Consider the following 17,008-nt stretch of genomic DNA (forward strand, 5'->3'; position numbering starts at 1 on the left):
CCCAGTTGAGCTGTTTGGATCATTTAAAATTCAGAAGTTCCTCTACATTGATCTTGCTTAGCCCATAGGAGAGCTGAGAAAGATGCACTTGTGTCTGTGTAGGCTGAGTGAACCATTTACAAATGTACTGTATAAAATAATAATTTTTACATTGGTCAGATTTGGTCAGTTGCAGGGTATTGGTGCCTTGCATAGCTCTTTGCCCTTCTTATGGTTAATAGAATCCGAACAAATTATGCAAAACTAGCTCAACCCGCACAGAGCATCTGCACGCTAGTACTTGATTGTTCCCCTCACCCCCTGCTACAATCCCCCTCATCTCAGAGATCTCTCCACCTTCACCTGAGCCACACTCCTGCTTCTCCTCCTCCATCCTGTTGATGCCATCCCCCTCACCCCTTTTGGTCACTCCTCCATCCTTTTACTCCATCTCCCTCACCACTCTTGGTCGCAGCTGCAGCATTGCTGGTTCCTATTGGCCAAGCTGCATCCCCCTATCCCCAGAGACCTCCCCACCCTCACCCAAGCCCCACTCCTGCTCCTCCCCACAGGAGCAGCAGCAGTTGACTGGGCCCTTCCTTGCTGCTGCCACCACCATGGCTACTCATTCCCCTCAGGCCGCTGACAGACCCGGGCCCATGCCGTGCCTGCCTGCCTCTACCAATGGCCTCGGTAGCCCCAAACAGCAGCAGTGGTTGACTGGGCCCTTCCTTGCTGCCACTGCCATGGCTACTCATTCCCCTCAGGCTGCTGACAGGCTCGGGCCCTTCCCTCACCCTTCCGTCTTTCTCTCTTCCTCTCCCTTCTTTTTCTCTCTTTCTCTCTCCTCCATTCGCTCTTCCCCTCTGTCTTTCTTCTCCTCCTTTCTTTTTTTCTTTCTTTCTCTCTCCCTTCCTGAATTAACATCTTGTTCATCTTGTTTCCTCATCTAATTTACACAATGGCAGCCTCTTTCTCCTGAAGGGGCTCTTTCCTCTCTCATGACCCCTCTCTTCGCAGACCCCTGCCCACTATCCTTGTGTGTGTATATATAAATTCCTCTCCTCTACGATCAAGAACATCTTCTGACCAGTAACAGTTGCATTCCAACTGACCTTAACCATCACGGGCTCCTCCTCCCTTTCTGCATATGGAATCCCCACTGCCCAATCACCAGGATGCCACAGGCTCTTCCTCCCTACCTGCATATGGAATCCCCACTGCCCAATCACCATGGTGCTTCTGCTCTCACAGGATCCTCCTCCCTATCTGCATATGGAATCCCCACAGCCCAATCAGGTGCTTCTGCTTGCAAACTCTTGCGAGAGTGGCCACACATGGGATTAGCCATGGGTACGCCTTAGAGAATTATAGATGGATGGATGGATGGATGAGTAAATATACACATATTGCTTAATTTGCACAATCTATACAGGATTCAAGATTCAGCTTTTTTTGGTACTGATATTTGGGTGCGTGGGTAGAGGGTAGCGCAGCCTTGCATATTGAGTCTCTAGGAGCCATTGGGAATTTACATGATGTGCTAATGACATTGAAGACCAAGCTTGGCAAGTCTGGTCTGTGGCCAGAGGACCTTCCAGGCACATAGGCTCTGTAGGCTCCCACTGAGCTTTATGTTGATTCCTCTCCCTTTCAGAGAAAGTTGTGGAGGCTTTGACAGCCTCCATCTTGGATCTGGTGGAGCTCTACTGCAACACGTTCAATGCAGACTTCCAGACGGTGATCCATGGCAACAGGAAGCACTATCTTTCACAAGAGGCCCGACTCCTCACCTGCCCCCTCTCCTTCACAGTCTATGCCACTCATCGCATACCCATCACCTGGGCTGCAAGGTAAGGAGGAACATCTTTTCTCTGGCAAATTGATGAAGTGCAAAATATTCATGGGAACCTTAAGGGCTAAACTTGAGGTGAGGTGGGAGGTCAGTGAATAGGATGCCACTGGTTTTTTAAGGAATAATAGTAGCTGTGAGGAGAGAGAGAGATTGTGATCATGACTGCGGCACTGGGGGGTGGAGTGGGGCAGCCTTGCCACCTGAAGAGCTCCAAAATAAGGAACACACAAGACTTTAATAAAAGGACATACTACATGTGTCAGAACATTAATGTTAGTTGATTAGTCCCAAGGCCAAAATGAGGAACAAACTGAATTCTTCTCACTTGAAAAGGAACACTGAGTGAGGGGAAGGTCATGTCAACCCTGACTAGTTGAATTCAGGTTTAAATGTGAGTTGCCCCTCTGCCTGCTGGGATGCTAAGAAGTCAGTTATATGGGTAAGCCACCTAATCGCGCAGTGGGGAAGCAATCTGCCTAGAGAGCAGGAGGCTATTGGTTCGAATCCCCGCTAGTGTGTTTCCCAGAATATGGGTGGAAAACTCTTGTATCAGGCAGCAGCGATATAGGAAGGTGCTGAAAAGGTATCATCTTATACTGTGTGGGAGAAGGCAATGGTAGAATACACTCCTGTATTCTACCAAGAAAACCACATGGCTCTGTGGTCACCAGGATTTGACACCGACTTGATGGCACAACCTTTCCTTTTTAATGGGTTTAATGCCATGCATTTCCCTACTAATGCTGACCATCTCTAGAAACGCAGCTGACAGATACAGAAAACAACTCTTTTGCACTATAGATAATTTCCTCTTGAAAGAATGAGACTGGCTGGCTGAGGATGGAACACTAGAGGAAGGCTACATCAAGGAGTGAGCTGATCTGGCTAAGCAACATCCTGCCCCCTCTCCATGCAGTTTCTGTAGGTTCCCTGGAATGCTCTAGGGGAGTCCATTGGTCTAGGCACCCCGCCTCCCTGGCTCAGTCCTATAGACAGTGACAGATGGCTGCTTCTCAGCTGGGCTCATGCCCTCTCAGCCAATGACTGTTGGTGGAGGGGAATCGCTTAATGGATGTAGGGACAATAAGAAGTCTGGGCAGGGAGGGGACATTCCATTGTAAGCTGCCTTTGCTTATGTGTTTGTGTTTCACTAAAAGCAGGGAGGCAATGTCTGGGAGGTGCCCATTGGTAATCCACATCCCCCACAGGAACGGGGAGGGGGCTTGTTGCGGGGCTGGGGAGGTGATGGCAGCGTGAGCCGCCCTCCCTCCAGGGACCTCTTGCCTTTGTCCCATCCTTAATGTATTCCGATGAGTGAGTGACTCTGAACAAAGGCAGTAGCCTGGGAAATCCAGGCCTGTCCTGACCTTTGTTGCCCCGTAGCCCTCCCTGCACCATCGCTTGGCACCTGTCACATGGCCGGCCCTTCTGACAGAGCGCCATGTGATGGCATTTGAAGTGGCATATGTCTATCCAGCTGGCTGGGAAGGAAGTAGGGAGGGTTTCTCCCAAATATAACCGCCTTCAGAAAAGATCCCAGTCTTGATCTTGTGGGGGTGAAAATCTGTAGTAGAACTATCCTCTTCAGACCCCTACTCCTCCTCTAATCAGCAGTCTGAGCTGGAAATGTCTTGGTTTCTGTCTGAGACAGAGTTTCTGCTCTTAATCAGGGTTATGATCCAGCTCTTAATCAAGGTTAAAAACTAGATTTGAAATTCCAGCTTTTTCTGCAACCTGACTTGTAAGATGAGCTTAGTTAGTGCAGTGCCTCAGTCCAAAGCTTCGTCATCATGTGATGACAGGGAGTGAGCCCTAACAAACTCTGAGTTTCTTATGGAGGTGACTGAGCCTGTACATCTGTGGGAATCTGGTGGATTCTGCTGAAAAAATTCAGAGATTTGGATTTCCTTCAGTATATTCATGGTGTGTATTGGCAAAGCTGGCAGGATTTTAAGCAGTTGACTAAAGCCACCACAGTTTTTGTTGTGTCCCCTGGGCATACCTAGCACCAGTACAGAACAGGGGCAACATTATCCTGGCAGTGGGGAAATGAGACACTGCATGTAGTTATTTGAATGTATTGCCTGTTCTGTTGAAAAGAATCAAGGGTGAATAGTGATAGATAGATGTGAATACAATGAATATATATATATATATATATATATATATATATATATATATATATAACACAATAAATAAATAAAATGGCTCCCTGTCCCCAAAGGGCTGACAATCTAAAAAAAGAAACATGAGACAGCCACCAGGAGGGATGCTGTGCCGGGGATGGATAGGGTGGATTTATTTAGCTCTCCCCCTGCTAAATAAAAAGAATCACCACGTTTAAAAGGTGCCTCTTTGTTCAGTTAGATGAAAATGAAACCAAAAATATCCTGTTAAAATTCAATGGAAACAACTGAACTGGAGATATATTAAACCCCTAACAGTCCCTGTCTATTTCCCAGTCCGCACAAACCAGTCTATAAGATCTTGGAAGCCTTCTGAAAGTTGCTTAGACTTTGATGAAACTCTGGGATGGGAAAGGTTTTGGAGTGGAGGTCATTTGCCAGGTTAGGATAGACAGGTTAGAATAAATCTTGCATGGACAAGATTTGTGCTCGTAGACCACCAGACCTAGACCATCTGGGGTTTGCCTGTCAGTCATTCATTCCCCTTGGGGAGGCGGGGGCTGGATAGGGCTTTCCAGGACTGGGATTAAAACAGATTCTCACCAGTGAATCAGCTGCTGAGTGTGAAATAAATCAAGTCAAAGTATTCCTTTCATGCGTTCCTCCTGTGTGCTGCATGGCTGCAACAAAGAATGACAGCAGAGTGCTTCCAGTTTCCGTCTCCAGTCTCTCAGATATCAATAGGATATCTATTACCCTTCCCCCTTTTTCTGTGCTGTGATTGTTTCCTGTAAGAGGGAATCCCACTCCTACAACTCCTAGCATCCTCCGCCACAGTGGACTTTAGCTGGGGATGTTGGGAATTGTAGTCAACAGCTGGAATGCCCTGTTACAGGGAATACTGATTCCCGTCCCACCTTTCCAAATGTGTCTTTTCCCCCTTTTGCAGCTATGAAGACTTCTACCTCTCCTGCTCCCTCAGCCATGGCGGCAAGGAGCTCTGCAGCCCCCTACAAACGAGAAAAGCTCACGTGTACAAGTACCTCTTCCATCTCATCATCTGGGACCAGCAGTAAGGCAACCCCCCATATATCTCCTTCCCTTATCTGTGTTTGGGGTGGGTATAGAAGAAAGGTTGGAACTATAGCTGCAGAAGACAACTCCTGTATATTGTAAAAGTGAGTTGATCAAGGAAGCAAATGAAAAAGGACTCTGTAGTAGACAAATGCAGTCTTCTTTTGGTACATGGAATGAGGTTGAGAAAAGGGGAAAATACCTTGTGCTCAGAATTTGATGGAGAGCAAAAGCAAAAGAACTTGTGTTCTTAGAAAAGAGAATGAGTGCTTTCTAGCTGTGCCTAAATGTAGATCCTCAGTCTGTGGCTTCAGTGGGAGGTGACAATTTTTGAAAAGCTTATTCCAGTTAATATAAAATGTGGTACTTTATAAATCTGCTCTCTTGGGCATGACTTTTCATGCTCTGGCCATTCCTGTGGTTTCCCTCTTTTCACATTGACTCCTTCAGAACTAGCCTTTCTACTCCTTCTTCTAGTTTTCTGGCTTTCTCTCCATTTCCCACTGGCTTTCTGGCTTTCTCTCCATTTCCCACTGATAGCACACCAAAGTGCTACTTAATGAATGACAGCTTGCATACATACATGGATAGAAAGTATGACAAGCACGCAGGTGTCTGTTTTGCCATGTGTACATGTGATGCTGTTGGCTTTGGATTCTCATTGTGTGCACATGACAGACATGTGTACTCAGTGTGAATGTGTACATGCTTCTCCCTACTCACAGAGGTGATATCTGTGTGAAGCAACCTTTAGCAGAAACCACCCCACCTTTATAAAGGTGATTGGGGACCAAGCGAAAAGTGCACACCAGCAGCTATAATGGTACTCTGATATGTCCCTTAAAAACAAACAAACAGGAATATCTGCTTTGGGATGGGTCAGTAGGGAGTAGAGAAGTGATGTGAGTAGGGGAAAATTGGGTGCTTCAGCCTTTCCTTATCTGCCAGTGTTTCCCTGTTTCAATTGATGCCTCAGTGGCTTTTCCCCACTTGAAGCCCTGCCTGGGGCAGAGGAGCAGCTTGGAGGGTGGGGGTGGATTTGAAGCAGAAATTCATTGAGTGGGGTTCCTAGTTGCACTTCCCACTTGGTTATTCGAAATCAGCCTTTTTTGAAACAGATGTTACTGTTTCTTTTCAAAAGGTCATCTAGCAATTTGTTTCAAATACCTGAGTCCCTTTTCTTGAAGAAGAAGAAAAAATCTCAAAGTTTTTCTCAACAGAGAGAGCCATTTGTGTATGTTGCACTTGAGGAGTCATGAGAAGATGTGTCCCTTTCCCAGTGAGCTCGCAATCTAAAATCAACACAAGGGAACAACAGAGGAAGAGGAGGGAAGTGGGAAATAGTATGAACGAGGCAGCGGGTGGGGGGGAGGAAAATATGGTTATTTCGTGTTTCTTGTATTTATGCTTAGCTACAATATTGGGCTAGGATTGTTTAGGATGGCCGCACCTTCCCGAAGAGGGCTTGGTGAAGTTGCACTTCTAGCTCTCCAATGACAGTGACAGCCAAAACAATGAAGTAGTTAACACAAAAATGTGACAGTGATTAAAAAGTGATACAGGACTGGTCCATGCCCACAGCATGTGTAGAGACTTGGAGTCTTCCCTTTAATTCTGATGGGGCTTCATTGGGAGACAGGACAGCTGTTAGATATAAAATCTTTGTCAAAGAAATATTCAGATCCTTTATGAACCAGCTCAGTAAATTACTGCAATGCAATTTTATTGAGCTGGTTGTAAAGGACTCGAATATTCTCTCGATAAAGGTTTCTGTCTGAACACAGAATGGGAATGCCCATCTTAGCAACTGTCATGATAAGATGGGTATTCCAAACATGTCCAGATAGAAACCTTTATCAGGGGAATATTCAAGTCCTTTCCATGCATTTAATGTGGGTTTACAGCAGTCTTTGATCCTATTTGTTTGTTGTCCTTCCATTGGGAGACAAGGGGTGGAAAAGCAGCAAATGCATCTGCTATGTAAAGTGTGACTCATCCCTAACTGATTTTGCCACCCCACAAAACAAGCCCTGCATGCCTAGACAAGTTTCCCCCATGGGCAGAAGTCTGAATTTGAGAACCTGACAAAATAACTTCCGATGGGTGTTGGATTCCAGAGCAAGGGAGGTGGGGCTCCTCTCCTAACCCCGGGCTCATGCCTGGTGTAGCTGTGAAGGGGAGTGGAAAGGAACCTGATCCTAAAATAGCCTAGGCAGCAGGAAGACTGCTGCCCTCTCTTGAGCTCCAGTAATGCTTGATATTTTTACCAGCCCAGCAGAAAGGGGGATGGGGAAAGGGATAATTTTAGAAGTTGTCTGCCCCACAGAAAGATGCCAGGAGACACAGAGAGAAGCAATATGGAGAGTGTTGCCTGAACTCCTCTTGGTGTGAGTGTTTTATTCCATGAACCAAAACGGATCAAGCCCCAGGGAGGAACGACCAATATGCAGAGGCCTCCCTGTAGCTGTTTCCACAGGCCCTTTGCTAGCTGCAAGAAGGACTTTCAGAGTTTCAGTCATGGGAGAGCTGTGTTGTACCCTTGGACTGTCTCTGTGTGGGTATAAGACTACGTTGATCTGGCACACTCTCCAGCTCTGCTAAAGCTACAGAATCAGCACAAGGTTCAGCTGGTGGCACTTCCTAGTAAAGTCACTGTATAGAAAGTGGAAACCCCTTTTAAGTAAGGTTAGTGTGTCTGTGGTGTGTGTGTGTCTCCCCCACCCTCCCTTCCAGCCAGGAAATTTAGATGGACATTTGGAAGCAGGGCAGTTGTGATTATTCCTGCAACTGGAGGTTTCCTTGAAGAGCTTCATATGAACCAGAACTCACTGGGGTTTAGCTCTAAAACCTGACTTGTGAATTATTAATAAAAAGTATCTCTGAAAGTTTGCAAGGTGCCATTTCTTCATTTGAGTCACATATGTCAATGAAAATGTCAGGTATTAGAAGGAAGAGCTTCTAGGAAGGAAAGTGTGTTTGCCAAACAAATTTGAGCCCCAGCACCTTTCTTTTATAGAAATTAGGCCATTCATTGCCGTTCATTGGAGAGATTGTTGGGTTCAAGTGGGGTTTTGGAGCTTGAGTTTTCTTAAACAAGAAGGATAGAAGAAACCAAGATTGTTCGGTTTGGATATTGCAACCAATCTCAATTTTTTCTAACCTAGAAAGGAAGTATTGACTTGCATGGGTATGGGAGAGGGGAACAACCACTCCTGATGCTGAGTATTGCGTGGACCTCCACATCAACAGAGGTTCTGCGTAATGCCTGAATCCACCCAGTGGTTAAACTTGCTGGTTTCTGCTGCTACTCCTCCTGCTATGTCTTTGATTGTGGACTTGGGTTTTTTGCTGTCATGCTATTTTTGTAAGATTGCTTTTATTATGATTTTACAGCTGATTTAATGTTTTACTACAATTGTAAACCACCTTGAAATTGTTAAAGGAAAGGCAATGGGAGGGAATAATAAATAAATACATTCTTCACTTCTTCCTTGATGATTTTTCCCTTCTCTGTTTCGGAGTCTAGGTTCTAGGCTCTAGTCCTCTCCCCTGCCTCTTTGCTTTCCATATGAAGGACCAGCCTACTTCCTTCCCTTGCCAGGAGTGATTTGAGCCAGAGGCTTATGTGTCATTGCAGAGCATTTTTTCCCCTTTCCATTGCTGTGCAGCAGAAGTTCAAATGAGATGCTGAAAGTTAGAGCAGTGATAGTCTTTCAGCTTGACCTATTTCGCCTTTGGCTGCTGCTGCTTTCTGAAGCTTTTCCAGAAAAGCAAGCAGAGGAACAATATGATCTAGGAGGGTGTCCTGTGCTGGTATCCTGCTGCTTTTTAAAATCTAAACTTGTGTGGAGAAATAAACTAAATGCACAAATACAAAATATAGGCTCAGCTCTGAAGAAGAAGTAAATCGGAATGGAAGGGAAGTGGTGGAGAAATGATTCATTACCACCTAAGCCTACAAGGCGTATCCACACTGCCAACTTAAAAAGGTTTAATAGACGTTCTTGCTTCCTAGGAAACCCTGGGAACTGTATTTCTAAAAGAGAATTCTGATCCTCCTCGCCAAACAACAATTCCTAGGGTTCTTATGTAGAAGAAGGCATCCACTACAATAAATTGTAGCTGGGAATGATGGGAGTTGTAGTTCAGCAACATCTGGAGTACCACAGGTTAGGAATCCCCACATAACGGGAAGCACTTCCTTAGCACTTATGTGTTCTGTTCTTGTTATAGTAAATACGAATCACTCTTTCCATCCTGCCCATGACTGCTATTTATCAAGGAAAAGAAGTTTTCATTGGTGTCAATGTGTGTCCCTTGACAAATAGCAGCCGTGGTGTGCAAGGCCTACAGCTAAATCCTCTTTCCCCCACCAAGGTCCTGATTTGCTGGGACCCTGGTCAGGCAGTTTTCCTGTTTTGTTTTTGTTTTTAAGAAGCTAACACAGAAATGCCTATCACATGCTTCTTGTAATGTGTAGCTTGACCCTGAGATTCTAAGCATTTATTGGACATAATTTCAATTAAAATCCATCCATATAACATCAAACTTGCACTATATGATTACATGATTTCCCTAGGGTTGGCTAACTCATTTTAATTGTATTCTTCAGGATGTTGCTTATTCTCTTAAACTCAGTTAGTTAAAATAAACATGGACGGCTTCAAAGCAGACCTGGTATCCTATGGTTATAGAATTAAGCAAGTGGGCTGTGTTGTCGTGACCGAAATAAAATATTGATGTACGTATGTATATAATATTGTAGCAGACTTGGTATCTGATTGAGGAATGAGTCTGTCACAAGGGTTTTGCCCTTAAGGTGATACCTGGTTAGAATCTGAGATCAGACAAAGGAATGCTAATATTTCTTAATGGCCAAGGAAGAGCAGGTTATGTCCCTTAATGTGAGATAATTATTGGGGGATAGAGAGAAATGGCTGAGGAGTATTCTGAACTGGGAAGCTATCAAATCTCGTCAGGTGGCACACCTTACCCTGCCCCCTCAGCTGAGTGGGGTGAGGCGGGGCTGGTGCATGAATGAAAAGACAACAGTTTGCAGCTTGAGGGAGACCAAGTGAGACTGAATGAGAGAAGCAGAGAGAGAGAGTGCCAAGAGCTAGAAGTGCCTTTTGAGGTGTAGAAGCTCTCTCTGGGAATCAGTTGTTTGCTTCCGCCTGATGCTCGATTTGTACTTTTGTAAATAAACCAAGTATTACAAAGGCACCATAAGCATCTCCTCCAAAGGAAGCCAGAACCTGAGTAATTTGGTGGATGTGTTCAAAGAATACAAGCTGCCCTTCCCACGCCGAAAAGGAGGCCGCCAAGGGCCCCTCACCTGCCTGCCTCCTGATTACCTGCTGCCACCAGCCACCCATGTGTCCTGCCTGCATGCCTGCCTCCCTGGTGCCAGCAAGGAGCTAGCGTGCATGGGGCCTGAGCTGGGGGAGCCATTCGCTCACCTACCTACCCTTGTTGGCTGATGAGGACAAGTGAGTGGGCAAGCAGGTGAACAGCTAGCTTGGCCTTGGCCCTGTGTTTGCTGGCTCTTTGGTGGTGGTGGGTGAGAGGCATGCAGGAGGGAGGGAGGCATGGGGGCTGGCACTAGCAGTGGGACTGGGGGTGAGGAGAAAATAAAAGTAAGTTTAAACATTTTGGTGACACCTATGATGCTCCAAAGTTGGCGGGGGGGCAGTGTTCAATTGTGGAACATGGGCCCCTCCAGACCGTTATGCCACTGGCACAGCCCACTGCTGAGGAAGTGGAGAGCACATAACCATAATATATTGTGTGAAAGACAGAGAATAAGTGCATGTCAGAATAATGATGTGTTTGCCATGTATCTGTATTTTTTGCACCACTTGTGATTAAGTCTGGAAGGTTTCAGATAGCTTCTGAAGACAAAACAGAGTGTGGTGGGTGGAGGAGGAGGAGGGGAACATAAACTTGGGGTTGGCCGATGTGCGTAATCTCAGCGGGTTCCTAAAGAGACGCAAGGACTCCTGTGATCTGCTGGAATTAGACCTGGGAAACTTGCATGCAAATGGCCTTGGGTGTTACCTTTCAGTTGTCTGCTCAATAGCTGCAAAGTGGAAACCACAGTTATTTGTCTTACAGGATTGTTATGAATGAGATAACTATTGCAGAGGACTATGCGAAATGGTGAGGTCAACATTCTAGCTAATTCACTGTTAACGTCTTCTAGGATCTGCTTCCCATATCAAGTGAACCGTCTACCACGAGAGACACTCTTGACAGCCACACTCTATGCCATTCCCGTTCCTCCTCCTGGGAGCTCTTCAGAGACAAACAAGCAGCGCCGGGTACCCGAAGCCTTGGGCTGGGTCACCACCCCACTCTTCAGCTTCAACAAGTACGTGTGTCTGCTCCTATCGCTTTTTGTGGGAGAGGAGGGAGCTCAGCCGGAGATAAACAGTGTAACTTTCCAGGACGTTCCAGATGAGTAGCTGTGCTTCATGGCCTTTTGGCTGCACTTTACAATCACAACCCACACATACACACGTACGTGTGTGTGTGTGTGTGTGTGTGTGTGTGTGTGTGTGTGTGTGTGAGAGAGAGAGAGAGAGAGAGAGAGAGAGAGAGAGAACACTGAGGATAAAACTTTGTGCATCAGACGAAGCAGGCTGTAGGCCACAAAAACCTGTGCCACAATAATGCTAGGCTTGCTTGCTTGCTTGCTTGCTTGCTTTATTTATTTATTTTATTACATTTCTATACCGCCCAAAACACAAGTTCTCTAGGCAGTTTACAAAACAATAAAAACAGCCAATAAAAGATTAAAACATTTCAGCAATTAAAATTAAAAGGTTAAAAGGTTGAAACTCTTAAAACAATTAAAACCATATCTAATTAAAAGCCTGGGTGAACAGATGCGTCTTGACTGCCCTTTTAAAAGTTGTAAGACACCTTAAGATGTCTTTAAGGTGTCACAAGGCTCTTTTGTGCATTTACTGAAAAAGAGCCTTGTGACATTTTAAAGCAGGGGTAGGCAACCTTACTACAACTGTTGTGGAAATACAACTCCCATCATCCCCAGTCACAATTTCTTATGGTTGGGGATGATGGGAGATGTAGTTCAACACCAGCCTACCCCTGCCTTAAAGATGAACATTTATTGTGGCAAAGGTTTTGTGGACTAGATTAGAACCTCCATCATCTGATACACAAAGTATCATCCCCAGTTGGCAGATATATAAACACACTGATATAGAGCAGGGGGGAATGTAATGTGGAGCCAAAAGGCCATGAAATGACAACTTTGTGACATGTATATAAAAGATCAAATGTGTAAGCGCAGGAACCATTTACAACAGCAGCAATTGGTTATAACTCAATCCTCCTAGCTTTGCTTTGCTAATTTAATGCCTGCAATGGAGTGGCGGTTGGGGAATCTTGATCTTGACTGATTTATTCCTCTGCAATAAATTGTGGCTGGGGATGATGGGAGTTGTAGTTCAGCAACAGCTGGGGAGCCAAGGGTGCTTGCCCCTGACTTACAGGATAATGTTCCTTATTCATTCTGAGCCTGAATCTGGAATGCAATGCCTCTCTTCAACTTTTTTGCAGAGTCCTGACCTGTGGCCGGAAACTCCTGGGCTTGTGGCCAGCAACTCAAGACCCTTCCAGTGCCAGGTCAAGTGCTCCCAACTTCAACCAACCTGACAGTGTTATTCTGCAGGTGAGTCCCCTGCTTGGGCTTCATTCTCTGTGATTCTTCTGGCAGTTAGAAGCCACATTGGGTGTCCAGTTCTGCATTTAAGCAAGCACTGGCAACTTTTAATGGACTTCATTTGGGGCTCCTACTGTTTGTCTCTAGAGATGGAGGGAATCTAGCATGGAATGAGATAGTTGTGGCTTAAGCTCTTATACCAGTGTCACTGAGCTTTGTATCAAGCCAGGGCCATATTGATTTCCAGAACTGAAATATATTCAAATCTAGCTCTAGTTGCAATCCACTGCAAGAAACACAGTATCCTGATCCCACATACTGTAACAGAGTGGAGGAGCAGCTTCCCTGAAGACGGAAAAGGAATAGTGCTTGGAATCACAGCTTCTCCTGGAATTTGGGGGCTTATCATTTAAACAGCATTCCACTGCTGGGAAAGTGGGGAGCGTCATTTACTTTTAATCAAAAAATCACGACATTGCAGGAGATTTCTCTGGGAAAGGAATAGGCAGTGGTAGAGCATCTGTTTCGCGGCAGAGAGTCCCAGGCTCAATCCTTGGCATCTCCAGGTAGGACTGGGAGAGACTCCTGCCTGAAATCTGGGAAAGTTGCTGCCAGTCAGTGTAGACAATACTGAGCTAGATGGACCAATGGTTTGATTCTGTATAAGGCAGCCTCCTGTGTCCTACATAAGCAAGGCTGTCGTTATAGACCTGGTGGAGTGCGGGGCCCGGGGCAAATCAGCCAGTGTGGGGCCCCCTTCCAGTTAATTCTAATGGGCGTTTAAAAGAGCGGGTCCCGGGGCGGTCACCCTGCTTGCCATGCCCTAAGGACAGCCCTGTACATAAGTATGTTTCTCTTTAAAAGGTTACATGAACGATTGTCTGGAAAGATCTGGAGCTCTGCTTTGGGTAACCCACAGCTTTGGTTAAAGTGTTCAGATCACTGTGTTGCTATCGAATGCAAGTTCTTGTGATCCCAACCACTTTCCTGGTCCCAGCTCAAAATAAATGAGCCACTTTTCCTTGGCCTCTTCCCTTCTGTCTGCCTCTTTCCATGCCAGTGATTTTTGTTCATTCTCTTTCTGTCTCTTTCCACACTCTCCCGCTTCTTTCCTGCACTTGCGAATAGTATTTTGGCTATGGAACTAGATGGCAAGATCCCAAGCCTGCTGCTTAGGGTGTGGATGGAAAGAATGGAAGGAGAGGCGAGCGCTACTTAAGTGCAGAGATGGAGCGGGGGGAGGGGGTGGTCAAGCTGGGCTGGATTTGGGAATCTTCTCCCATGGGTCATATCATGTGTGCACCATCTTCCTTTCTCCATTGACTTGCAACACGGAGGAGGATTATTACTATCTGACCCAGCTTTGCTTGAGCTCCAATTACTTCCCTTCAGTTTCTCTCTGATTCTGCTACAGTTCTTTGACCTGGTTATACAGTACTGCTTTCTTTGGCATGCAACCAAGCAGCTGGTTTTCTTTTCCAAAGCCACTTACAAATCCATCAAGTATTTTTTTTTTTTAAATTTAAGGAACAAAAAGGCTATGGCTGGTGATCTCCCAAGTGCTGCAAGGAGCCTGCAGTTGTGTGAATGAGGTGTTCTTGTTAATGGGCCTCTGCATCTCATCCCACCTTGGCCTTGCCTAGCCAAGGGCTGGGTGTGGTGGTGGCTTTCTCAGGATCAAAAAGCTTGACCTCATTTTCCATCTTTCCACTGGAAAGATTCAAAGGAAATGTCCTGTTAAATCCTTTTGTGAGTGTAGTATTTGATCAGCTATGGATTAAGTACAGATTCCTCAAGTGTTTGGGGATCATCCAACTGTACTGACAGTTCCACATGCTTCTGAATGCTCCGTGGTTTGAGTCATCCTTCCTCCCCTTCATACCTCTCCTGGGCCAGCTGATAGAACTCTGTTTTAATTGGTGTAATGGGTGCATATTAGGTGTTTTATATATATGTCATAATACATACGTATATATACCCATATGTGGCTATCTATATATCCACACACTGTGCCAGCAGGTCATCTGATGCCTAAGCCATCTGTCTAGGAGAAACCATATGGCTCAGGAATGGGGCATATCCTTGGATGCTCTTAGTGCCTGATGGCATTCAAAACATGCAGGGAGGCAGGGCAAAAGGATTGGTTGTGCATTTGTGGCCAGCCCCACCTGTACTGGTTGGGGTGTGGTGTAAGGTGGACATCTGGCTTGAAGCCAGGTCTGTGGCCCTCAGTGAGGGCTGACTCACACAGTCCCTTTTAAAGTGGCACCATGTAGGTTCCTCAACCATTGGCAAGTGCGGACTCCACAGCATAAAGGCTAATCTGATAGCTGTGCTCCAGATTGCAGCTTTGTGCATTGGCACTGCACCTGCTTTTAGAAGTAGAGTCATAATCTGAGCACACGCTGTGGTGAAATGGTCTGATTCAGTGCTTACCGTTTCCCCAGTAACATAGGTGTGGCCCGGCTAAAAGGATCCTAAACCCTTGTTGAGTTTTGGCAGCTGGCCCTCTTCCTGGTCTGCTTGCTGGCCCTCCTAGCAGAGAGCAGCCCTGTGAACCTGGGGCAGGGTGTAGCTTGATTTCACAGCTCTCGGGCCATTTCCCCCAAACACTCTTGTGCCCCTCTTTCTTGCCAGAAGCATTATTTAGCACTGTGAGGAAAACCTGCTAAGCCAGACAATCACTGAAGCACCACATGGAGAAGATATACATGTGTGTGCAGGAAAGTCATGAAAGCCCCAGCAGCCTCATTGTGGGCGGCAGCTAAGTGGCAATGCACATAAATCAGTTGCCACTATCAAGCCGTATCCAAGAGAAAGAGGTCCATGTGCTCATTGCTTCTGCTGCCAGATGGAAAGCTAGGAGCTAGAGCAGCCCAGTTGTACGGTGCCTCAGGTCTGCCCTGCAGGTCTGTGAATGCACAGGCTTGCATATTAGACCTGCTAAGACATGGGCTGAAAAAGATGAACAGTGAGTACCATGTTGCTTTCACTGCAATAAAAATGTAGCTGCATAAAATGTCCATGCAATTTGTTGCCCATCAATAGGTTCACCCATTGCACAGACATGGGGAAAACAGAAATGCGCGTTGCTAGTTCTTCTGCTTCCCCTGCTTCCCTGTAATGTCTGGATTGGCCCCCAGACAATATTAGGAAGCTGAGGTACAATTGTGATAGGGTAAGACATGCACTCTTTCCCCTCCCCCGCTACCCCAGGCCAATTCCACAAGGGGATGTGGGGTAAGGTGTCTGCAGCATTGTTCCTTCTAACAGGGATTCCCAGATGTTGTTGAGTACAACTCCCAGAACCCCTAAACAAAAGCCATTGCAGCTGGGGATTCTGGGAGTTGTAGTCAACAACATCTGGGGATGCTTCCCTTTCAGGGTGATAGGAACTTTGTGTGTAAATGGCCATTCTTGTCTCCTCTCCTCTTGCAGATTGACTTCCCCAGCTCAGCATTTGAAGTCAAGTTTACCAGCCCGCCAGCAGCAGAGTTCAGTCCTAAGTACAAATTCAGCAGCCTCTTTGAGGGAGACCAGCGGAAGCTGAAGGAGGTGATGCAGAAGGAATCACTCTACTGGTAAGAGGATGGAGCATGCTCAGCCTCTTAGTTGTGCCAAGGAAGCAGGTGCTGAGAGAGCAGGCAAGCTTGTGGCCACTGACACCTTCTGATGGGATTGTGTTAAGCAGCTGAAAGGGGACAGTGGAGGCAAGAAGAGGCTTATATTCCTATTTCTAATTTAAGGTTGTGGACTGTAAGCATTTAAACTTCTGTCTTTCATAAATTCTTGAACTTTTCCTTTACCACTTCTGTGTGCCACTCCCAATCTAAAGGCCTTAGAGGAGGGCCTGTAGCTAGAGTGGCCACTTCTTGCAATCAAGAACTCTGGTTCCTGGATGAGGCTTGCTGGTGGAGCGCAAAGCAGGTCCAAGTGTGCGGTCGTGGGATGAGAGCCCAGTGTTCTTGGATGAATCTGGGGGTGGAGCCCTGCACAAAATCTCTGTGTTGACATTATTGTTTGTTTATTTTATTTCTATACCGCCCTTCCAAAAATGGATCCGGGCGGTTTACACAGAAAAATAACAAACAAATAAAATGGATCCCTGTCCCCAAAGGGCTCACAATATAAAAAGACACATAAGACAGACACCAGCAGCAGTCACTGGCAATACTGTGCTGGGGGTGGATAGGGCCAGTTACTCTCTCCCTGTTAAATAAAGAGAATTGCCACATTAAAAGGTGCCTCTTTGCCAAGTTAGCAGGGGTCTTGCCCCTTGCTTTTCTG

The 17,008-nt window shown here is 46.1% G+C and overlaps 1 protein-coding gene across 6 annotated transcripts in view; it reads left to right on the plus strand.

The window, feature by feature from the left end:
• Positions 1–17,008, plus strand: part of PIK3C2B (phosphatidylinositol-4-phosphate 3-kinase catalytic subunit type 2 beta) — a 148,779-nt gene that overhangs the window by 92,818 nt on the left and 38,953 nt on the right. For all 6 annotated transcript variants that reach the window (XM_053247859.1, XM_053247860.1, XM_053247857.1 and 3 more), the window contains 5 exons: positions 1,637–1,832; positions 4,910–5,032; positions 11,237–11,404; positions 12,619–12,730; positions 16,160–16,302. In XM_053247859.1, coding sequence (XP_053103834.1) covers positions 1,637–1,832; positions 4,910–5,032; positions 11,237–11,404; positions 12,619–12,730; positions 16,160–16,302 — 742 coding nt within the window. The remainder of the gene's footprint in view (positions 1–1,636; positions 1,833–4,909; positions 5,033–11,236; positions 11,405–12,618; positions 12,731–16,159; positions 16,303–17,008) is intronic.

This window comes from Hemicordylus capensis, chromosome 4 (genome assembly GCF_027244095.1).
Source record: "Hemicordylus capensis ecotype Gifberg chromosome 4, rHemCap1.1.pri, whole genome shotgun sequence".
NCBI lineage: Eukaryota > Metazoa > Chordata > Lepidosauria > Squamata > Cordylidae > Hemicordylus > Hemicordylus capensis.